Source organism: Mus caroli, chromosome 9 (assembly GCF_900094665.2).
Source record: "Mus caroli chromosome 9, CAROLI_EIJ_v1.1, whole genome shotgun sequence".
Lineage (NCBI taxonomy): Eukaryota > Metazoa > Chordata > Mammalia > Rodentia > Muridae > Mus > Mus caroli.
In genome coordinates, this window is record NC_034578.1 from 61,654,350 (window position 1) to 61,664,315 (window position 9,966).

The 9,966-nt window shown below is 49.9% G+C and overlaps 1 protein-coding gene across 2 annotated transcripts in view; it reads left to right on the top strand.

Annotated features, from left to right (window-relative positions):
• Megf11 (multiple EGF like domains 11) overlaps window positions 1-9,966 on the top strand; it is a 316,961-nt gene that overhangs the window by 98,206 nt on the left and 208,789 nt on the right. For both annotated transcript variants that reach the window (XM_021171815.1, XM_021171818.2), the window contains exon 2: window positions 9,370-9,470. In XM_021171815.1, the coding sequence (XP_021027474.1) occupies window positions 9,376-9,470 (95 nt within the window). In that variant the 5' untranslated portion in view covers window positions 9,370-9,375. The remainder of the gene's footprint in view (window positions 1-9,369; window positions 9,471-9,966) is intronic.

The following is a 9,966-nucleotide window of genomic DNA, read 5'->3' on the forward strand; positions in this document are numbered from 1 at the left end:
CAGGTGTGAACCACCATACACATTTTCCGTTAATGTGTTTTAACATTTGTATTGTGTTAGTAGGCTTGCTAGAGATGGCTTACTGAGCCCCCATGTGGGTGGACATTTATGTTGCTTCAGGGTCACATCTCTGTATGACTGGCACTTTGGACTTGCCTTTGGCCTTAGTCAGTGGGGATACTAGGCAATCAGACATTGATCACAGCAAAGGTCTCTGCTTTCCCTCTCTACTTGCCCCAGGCTTCCTTTAGGGAAAGGCTGTGGTGCTTTGAATCAGCCCCTGCCTCTCACAGCATTCTTATGTACCTGCAGCAGGTGTTTGGGGTTCAGGAGCTGGGTCCAGCCTGAGTCACCTCAGCATCACTGTGGCTGAATGGACAAATGAATGTTGGGGCCCACCTGGATAGCTGTAGTTAGAACTAACCCCACATTTTCTCAGCTGAGTCCAGGTTCTCCAGCAAGAGATTTTTTTTCCTATCCTCAGTTTTTCTCCTCCTGGCTTCTTAGAAACTCTAGAAGCCAAATTACAGGGCTGCAAGGGTCTCCGAGGTGGAGGCTGTGCGTCGGGAGCAAATGAATATTTCATTGAACATCTTCTCTGGATTGAACACTCCACCTGCTCGCACTGTGTAGCTTTCAGAGCCTGTGATGTTAGTGACACGGCCTATGAAAAACATGAGGCCCGGCCTAGCATGTAGTTCAGTTGTTGGAGTGCTTGCTTCGCATACACAAAGCGTTGGATGCCATCCCCAGCACCACAGAACCCAGGTGTGGTGGCTCCCACCCATGATCTCAGAGGTGGAGGCAAGAGAATTGGAAACTGAAGGTTATTCTCAGCTATATAGAGAGTTTGAGGTCAGTCTGACACCCATTCCAGAAAATAAATAAATAAATAAATAAATAAATATATAAATAAATAAATGGGAGGGGGGCGCAGGCAGTAGTTTTTGCTGGGCTATGTCATCCTATGCCTGTGTTAGGATTTGAACCCATCCCTGATGACTCTTAGTCCTTTACTTAAACTCTGTAGTCACTTTTGCCACCTGTCCCTGAGGAAATCACCTCCATTTCTGGGACATAAGGTTTTAGGCAGCAGGTGATGCTGGGTCTCCTTGGGCCAGTTCTGACACCCTATGGCTTGCTCTCCAGAGAATATAGATATCTTGGAGACACCTGAATTTCCATTGATGAACAAATCTCCAGGACTCGGGGCCAGTCCTTTCTGCCTTCCCTGGCACTTGTGGTTGATCACATCTTGTGATCGGAGTTTTTTTTTCCCAAGTGGGCAGGAATGAGATCCCATCCCCCAAAGATGGCCGGCCACAGCCCCTGGATGTCTGCATTATAGCTGGGAGGTTTTAAGGATAGAACCAGGACTCGATGCCTGGGCATGAGGGACTCCCTACAGTTCTTAGAACCCTGCGGCTTCGAGAGTAGCAGACAGAGTAGGCAGGCATGTGGGCAGTGAGGTGGGGAGCAGCCGGGCCGGCTGAGCGGGCCCTGATTTGCACAGAAATGGAAAGATGGAGATAATTGCTTTGTGAGAAATAGGATGGTCTAAGAACACAGATAAGTTTTCTGCCTTCATCTTCGCAGGGCTGGAGGCCATACATGTGAGGCTGCCTGCCCAGGAGTGGGGAGCACGGGCTTGGGGTGGGAGGGCAAAGCCCGTGTTAGCTGGAATGGAGCAGGAGGCCAGCGCTTCATTAGTTTAGAGATGTCTCCCGAGCCGCCTGGCTGTGCTATGATCTCTTTCCAGCCTGGCTGGTGTCAGGGCTACTTGCTTTCGGCAGGGCAGGGGATGAAGGGGACAGGGCAGGCTTTGGATCCAGATGGATGGTCATTGGCAGCTTCTCTTGTGACATTCATGAGATTTGCAGTGTGAGGCTTCCTAGGTAAGGGGAAAGCAGGATTTATCAGGATAGAGGAACCTCGTTCAGGACGAAGGCATTTAACATGTCTGGGGAGAGGACTTTAAGGCCCTTTGTGATTTATCCTGAGGGACTGGGACCTCCACATTGGCACTGGGACTCTGCACTCCCGCAGTCAAGGGAATACTCTTTTGGAGGTTAAGAGATGTGGATTTAGTTAGTTAGTTAGCTAGCTAGTTAGTTTTATATAGGGAGATTAGAAAGTGGTCACTATAAATCCAGTCCCTGGTGGGATAACTAGGGAGCAGGAGGCTTCAAGCCAAAGACTCTTAGTGGTGGGCTGAGGAGGCTAACTGTGGTCCTTCCCTTCATCACGCTCATCAGACCCCAGCAAAGCTAGTAAACAGAGATGGGTCCGGGGATAGTGGACCAGCTGAGAGGGGGGGGGGGCAGGGAAGGGAATATGGCAGCTAGACTGGACAGTAACCTTGGTGTTGGCCTCCTGTGTGCAAACTTGGCTTTTCTGTTTTATTCAGAAAAATAACAGAAGTGTGTGTATGTCCTATAAATAGAAGATAGAGGTCTCTCTGCACCCACATGCTGAGAGAGATGTGAGGTGTGTGTACAATTAATCCCAGCTTCTGCTGTTCTTGGTCCTGAAAGTGCCTTTTCATGAGCCGCTCAGGATATTATTCGTCCTCATTTGCAGTGTGAGCTATTGAGCAGCCTTCAATGCCTGCCTTGTGTTGCCTCCCTGGGCAGATGAGTGCTGGTGCTGATGGGGAGGCCCAGACCGAGGGCTCTGAGTCACACTCAGGATGTCACGGGTGCCCACTATGACGGATGCCAACAGCCTGGTGCCCCTGTGATGCAGTTCACTTGGCTCCATGTGCCGTGTGATCCCCTCCTCAAGGGATGAGTGGTGGTTTCTGTCAGGTGAAGCAGGTGAATTGCTTTTAAGGCTTGGGGTGAGTGGGGGCAGAGGCCAGCTGTAGAATCAGTTAGGAGGTTGACAGAGATGACAGAGTCCCTCTCAGTGCAGGTAGTGCTCTGTGTACCGGGAGCAGCCGTGAAGGCAGCAGATAGAAACACTGTCCCTGGGTGTTCTCCAGGTTTGTGGCAGGGGCAAGGGTATGTGGAAAGGTAAAAAAGAGTGTTTTTTAAGGCCAGAGAAAATGGAGAGGCTGTGTCTGGGTGTTAGTTACAGAAGAGTGGCTTTGGACCAGTGACATCTGTAGGAACCCCAAATATATGGGTCTGTATTTCCTATTTAAGGCCCATGACAGGCATCATTAGTCCTCACGAGTCACGTTCTAGTTAACATTAAGTGTCAGCTTGATGAAGCCTAGCACTGTTTAAAAAAGGACTCTGAATAGAGCAATTGCATCTATCAGGTTGCTAATGGATATGGGACTCAGTCCACTGTGGGTGGCACCATTCCCTAAGTAGGTAGCCCTGGGCTGTATATGGAAGCTAGCTGAGCATGAGCTTCAGTAAGTCAGCAAGCAGCATTTCTTCATGAATATATCCCCTCTTGTTCCTGTCATGACTTCCCTCAATGACAGGTTGTGCCCTGGAAATATAAGCAAAATTATCCTCTTTCTCCCCAAGGTACTTTTGGTTAGAGTGTTTTATTATAGTAATAGATAGCAAACTAGGACATATGCTTTGCCCAGTTTCTCTGCATGTTTTCCAGGTAGTCATTATACCCCATCCTCTTTGTTGTAGTAGAAGAACCTTTCCAAGGTCCACAAAACAGTGCTGGTGAGATAGTTAAGTTGGTAGGGTCTCTAAGCATACCAGAGACCATGGGTTCAATCGTGGTGTCCGCCTAAACTAAGGTGATAGCACACAGTCCTATAGTCCCAGTCACGGTGGAAGCAGAAGTAGGAGGATCAGGAGTTTGAGGTCCATAAAACTGCACCTGACTGCTGGTTCCCTGATGCCAGTGCAAACTGGTTGAGAAGAAAGAACTCACTGGAAGGGGCACAGAGAGGAGGAGGTTCTGGGCCCATGACTCTGGCTTCAGTGTATAAGATTTTAGCACCTTCAGGATAAGGCAGGTAGGGAGTGAAGTGGGAACTGGAGTTTTGCACAAGAATCACTTTATAACAACAGGTCCGAGGGCCCTCTGTCTATCTGCCTTTGGTCCCAGTTTATGCACATTGGGTAAGAGAGCCCCTGGTGCCTGGCCAGGTGTGGGTGTCATCAAGAAGACAGGCTGGACACCACAGGTGCTGGCCTGAGTCAAGCTAACATCAAGTCAACATTGACAAAGTTGGCTTAGTCTACATGGCCAACCCAGGCTAGATCGGGACTCCTAGGTAGGAAGGTCAATGTTTTGTTCTTGTTCTCTGTGTGTTTCTGTCTCTCTGTCTCCCTCTCTGTCTGTTTCTGTCTCTGTCTCTCTCTGTCTCTGTGTCTGTCTCTGTCCCTCTGTTTCTCTCTCTCTGTCTCTCCTTCTCTCTGTCTCTGTCTCTCTGTCTGTGTCTGTGTCTGTCTCTGTCTCTCTGTCTCTGTCTGCCTCTGTCTCTCTCTATCTCTCTCTTTCTCTGAGAGCTTCTAATATGTCAGGCTGACTTTGAACTCACCGTGTAGTTGATGACCTTGAACTTCTGATACTCTGTTTTCTGAATGCTGGGATTAGCACCACCATGTTCAATCTATGCAGTGCTGGGCACTAATCCTAGTGCTCCATACATGTTAAGCAGGCACTCTGCAGACTGTACCACATTCCCAGCCCAAGGTCATTGTTTCCTAAGATATCTGGTGGCAGCCTAGAGGAGTCAGAATAAATCAATACAAATGTGAAGGATGCACACTGGTGTGAACTAGGCCTCCTGGCAAACCTGACCTTGAATGAGAGAAACCAAGTATTTCACACTGGGCTCATGAGCAACTCTGCTCTCCTGGCTGGCCAAGCTAGAAAGGTCTATCCTTAGGTCCTGTCAGAGCCTGAGCTTTGTACTGATGCACCATGTACCAGGGCTAGTGAAGGTAAAGACAGAGCAGGCAGCAGAGACCAGACAGTCCTTAGAGCCTTTGCAGGAAACACTTCTGTAATGTTCTCAAAGGACTCTAATTTCCCACATAAGCTGTAAAACACCTTCTAATGTTTCCATTTGGCCACTGCAGGAGCTTCTCCCATCTGCTTCCTCCAGTGCCACCTGCCACAGCTGGCCTCCACACCTCAGTGCCACCCATCACACCTGGCCTCCACACCCCAGTGCCACTCACCACAGCTGACCTCCACACCCCAGTGCCACTCGCCACACCTGGCCTCCACACCCCAGTGCCACCTGCCCACCTGGCCTCCACACCCCAGTGCCACCTTCCACAGCTGATCTCCACACCCCAGTGCCACCTGCCCACCTGGCCTCCACACCCCAGTGCCACCTTCCACAGCTGATCTCCACACCCCAGTGCCACCTGCCACACCTGGCCTCCACACCCCAATGCCATCTTCCACAGCTGATCTCCACACCCCAGTGCCACCCATCACATCTGGCCTCCACACCCCAGTGCCACTCGCCCGCCACACCTGACCTCCACACCCCAGTGCCACCTGCCCACCTGGCCTCCACACCCCAGTGCCACTTGCCCACCTGACCTCCACACCCCAGTGCCACCTGCCACACCTGGCCTCCACACCCCAGGGCACATCTACCTCCACTTTTGCATCTCTATCCATCCCTAGTCTGGTTTACTCCACCAGGGCTTTCCCAGACCCCTACTTGCTGCTGTCAGTGGGTCTCAGTTATCCTGAGAGCTGCTTTGGGTTTTTCAGGGCATAGGTAGGTGCTAGAGGGACTTCCTTTTACTCTAGCCATGGCAGGGACGTGGACTGATTAGACCCCACTAGCAGGTGTGAGTCACCTCCTAGTCACCTCTCTGCCCCTCCATTCATCAGCTACAATGCCTCCTTCCCTCTGAAGCAGGAAGAAGCGCCCTAACTCTAGAGCCTGGCTCCCCTCTCTGCTTCTTAGCATGCAGGGAGAGGGAGGAGACAGAGGGAAGAAGCCAGCTGACTTATTTACATGACTCTCCCTCTGAAATGATCCTGGGGCGCTTTCTTATTTAATTATTAATGCCCTGGTGGTGCCTGATACGTTAACCTCTGTCACTCCAAATGGAGTCACCTAATAACCATGGTGGCAGGATTGATTTTTCCCTTGGTCATCTCATAAGCATATGTCTTTGGTCTTCATGCTCCCTGAGAACCCCCAGGAAGTCCCACTAAAGTGATTGGGGAAGGAGATGCCCTCACACGCTGACAGCTTCTTTCTGGCTGCTTTTCTGTCTTCTTAATTGAAGTGTCAGAGACTGGGTGATACAGTTGTTTGGGAGTCAGTCTGTGAAGCAGAGGTGTAGGGTCTCTACCCCACCATTGGTTGCTTCCAACATGTTGGAAAGATGAAGGAAGCATGCTAGGAAGATGGCAGAGTAGGCAGGGTGACCACACTGGAGCATGGGGCCTTAACTGTCACTGGCCGGGGCTCAAAGGGGATGTTTTCAGTGGTGCTGACCTTTGTCAGGCTCTGCTGGGTAGTAGTAGATGCTACCTGACTGGGCAGAGTTGAAGACAAAGGACAGACTGAAGGGAGAGATAGAGCAGGGGTGAAGAAGCCTAGCCTGATTAAAAAAAAAAAGGTGTATGTATGTGTGTTCACATGTATGTGTGTATGTGTGTGCGTGTGCGTGCACATGTGCATGCGAGTTCCTATACCCCTATGTGTACAGAGGCCAGAAGAGGACACCAGGCATCCCTCTGCATCATTCTCCACCTTATTCTCTTGGTTCAGAGTCTCTCACTGAACCCAGAGCTAAGCTGGCAGCCAGCGATCCTCAGAGATCCTCCCGTCTCCATCCCTCACAGAGGTTCCTGGTGTGCATACAGTCATACCCAGTGCTGAGATACAAACTTAGGTCCTCATGCTTCTGCAGCAAGAGCTCTTAGTCACTAAGCTGTATCCGAATCTTCTTGATTGATTGACTGACCTCCTGGTTGGTTGTTTTCAATGCTGGAAGGGAACTCAGGGCCTAGTACACACTATGCAACTGCTGTAGTACTGAGCCCCATCCACAGCCTAGGATACGATTCAGACTTGGCCAGGTTCCAGGAAAGATTGAATGGCAGAGGTTCTGAGAGGGTTTGCCAATTCCCCTGTAATGTTGGACATCCTTCTCTTCCTCCCTCACTAGAACTGGGCATGGCCCCCAGTAAAGACTTGGTACCTTAGGCCTCAGACTGTCAGTCTAAACATCATTTCCTCCACTCCATCCTTTTCTTCTTCTAGAGTGCTTATTCAGACAACTGTCACCCTCTTTGCCGTGGTCAGTCCCCAGTGATTCCTGCCAATAAGAAGTAACGGTGCCATTCAGACCTGACTCAACAAGAAAGCTTTAGTTTGTTGTTGTTGTTGCTACTGCTGCTGTTGTTCTCTGTGTCATCCTGGCTATCCTGGAACATTCTCTGAGATCTACCTGATTCTGCCTCCAAAGTCCTAGTTAAAAGGCATGTGCCACCATACCTGGCTTAGTGAAGTCTTCTAAAGAGCTTGCCCATGATGGCTATGATCCAAGTAGCCATCCCCCTTGTTATCATGGGTCCTTTGATATATTCAAAGCCTACTAAATTTAAAAGTGCCATCTTAGGGCTACCCAGGAAACAGGGACAAGACACTTTCTGCATTCAAGTCTTATTTGCCTTCCTGAGTTCTGTGTGTATCACTCCTTCCTTCCAGGGATACTCAATCATCCCAGACCCCCACAGAAAAGATGTTCATGTCTCTTCTGGCTTTCCAACTCTTTCTGTCACTGGGTGCCCTTCTGAGTCTACTTGGATGTCCTATTGGAGGATGAAGTGGTTGTATGGATGCTGACAATGGCTGCTGCCTTCACGCTCTGCTGTGTGGACTCCAGGTTGCGTGTGGCAGTTGCTGAGTCTCTGCTGCTAAGCTTGGGAGGAGAGAAGGTGGGACCAGGAGAGTAGCTGCACCTCTTGGGCTTTGCCAGTTTAGAGAGAAGCAATGGAGCCACCCTTCCTTCTTCCCCCCTCCCCCGGGGGATCTGTAAATGTCCTTGATCTCCAGCTAAATCTGCACTTAGCTGGGTGATTTCCAGAATGAATGTAGAAAGTACAGCCTCATTAGTCATTAATTTAGACCCCATGGTTACACGGGATTTGTGATGATTGGCCTGTTGCTGAAGGAGCTGCTTAAAAAAAGAATTTAACAAGGAAGTGAGGGAGGTGGGGGTCAAGCAGTTAAGCTTCCAGGAGAAAGGGGCCGCATGGAGGACTGGATCTCGAGATGTGTGCAGATATGTGCCTTTCTCGTTTGTCCTCCCAGGAGGGGAAATGGCCCTCATCTAAAATCTTAGGGCCTGTGGGCTAGATAACCAACCATTTCAAATCTGGGGAATGATTTCCAATGTCAAAATGTTTTCCTCAGCCCTGCTTAATGGAAAGTGTATTTCTTTTAGTGTCAGTAGTTGAAAAGAAAAGCTATTCTGGATTCATTAAAACCTTTAAATAAATCCCAATAGAACCTCTTCCATGAGTCATGGCATTGGGTCAGCTCACAAAGGACACTGGGACTCATGAGGTCCAGCTCCACAGGAAGTGTCCTCGCTGCTCTGTGTGTGTCCCCGTGGTGGGGACATTTAGACTAGAGCTGTTCTCTAAGGCTGTAGTCTAGGGTTATAAGGTCTTGGGGAGTAAGGTCAGTCAGTGACCACTAGCCACCCTCACATGGCTCACTCTCTAGCCTCCTTAAGAAGCTGTGTGTTGTGTCTCTCATTTAGAGATCAAGGTAGTTGGCACTGTGTATCTGTACTAAAAACTTGACATACAATGGTATTTCAGGAGCCTTGATAACCTGGGCATGCTGCCTCCTTAAAGCCCCGTTATCTGACTATCTCGGCTGGCCATCTCAGAGTGGGAATGGTATTTGGTGACCCCAGGGCACTGATATCCTGTAGGAGGAAAGAAGCAGGGGCCCAGAGTTCCAGAGTGTTTCAGAAGGCTGCCTGGGCTCAGTTCCCTGTGGGCTACACAGTCTGCTTCTCTTCCTTGGCATAGGAGGAATAGGAGGCGATGGGATGACCCAGCCTTGCCAGAGATGAGGAGGAAGGAAATCTGGCCACTACAATGGCAAGATCTGGGTTTCTGTATCAAGGATAGATTTTTTTTGAGGATGGGGGTGGGTGGGTGGAGGGATGCTCTGAATTCTGTGAGACTTTAGCCAATGCATTGCATTGCATGTGGGCCTCTTCCTGGAGAGATCTCAGATCCATGACTCAGTTACTCAGAGCTGTTGCCATGTTAGTCAACGCTGTAAGTGTGAAGTATCCCATCTTGACTGCTGTGTGGCAGCTGTGGGGAACCCGCTCTGTTTAGTGCCTGTTCCCTCACTTTGAGGGAGGACGAAGTCTTAGCACCAAACAGATGCTGCAACCGAAGTCTGAGTAAGCCTGTCTTCTCTGTTCTCCCACACAGGCCCTGATGGCGCTGTCTGCGGTGGGCCTCCTTGTCTTCCTTCTGCAAGCTGCTCTTGCTCTGAACCCTGAAGACCCCAATGTGTGTAGCCACTGGGAGAGGTAAGGTGGGCAGCTCAGAGCTGCCACTCTCTGGAGGGCTCATTTTGTGTGAGGCACTCTAGAGAACTACCAGAATCAGGAGAGGAAGCAGCTGGCTGTGAAGGTCCTGATGACCAACCAGTAAGGTGAGGCAGGACAGGGTAGCTCAAACTGTAGGACAAGGTGAAACAGAGTGGATTCCTGAGAGGCAGGACCACAGGGACATGTTGACTGTGGGTGACAGTCTACTGTTGGGCTGTCTTTCCCCTTCCTTCTTTACATCCCCACCCTGTACTAGAGACTTTTCTCATTGCTATGACAAGATATCTAAGAAATACAACTTAAGAAAGGAAGGGTTATTTCTACCCATAGCACCAGGATACAGTACATCAGAGCAGGAAAAGGACAATTACAGGAGTGTGAGGTAGCTGGTCACATGCGGGAAGCAGAGAGAGAGAGAGAGAGAGAGAGAGAGAGAGAGAGAGAGAGAGAGAGAGAGAGAGAGAGAGAGAGAGAG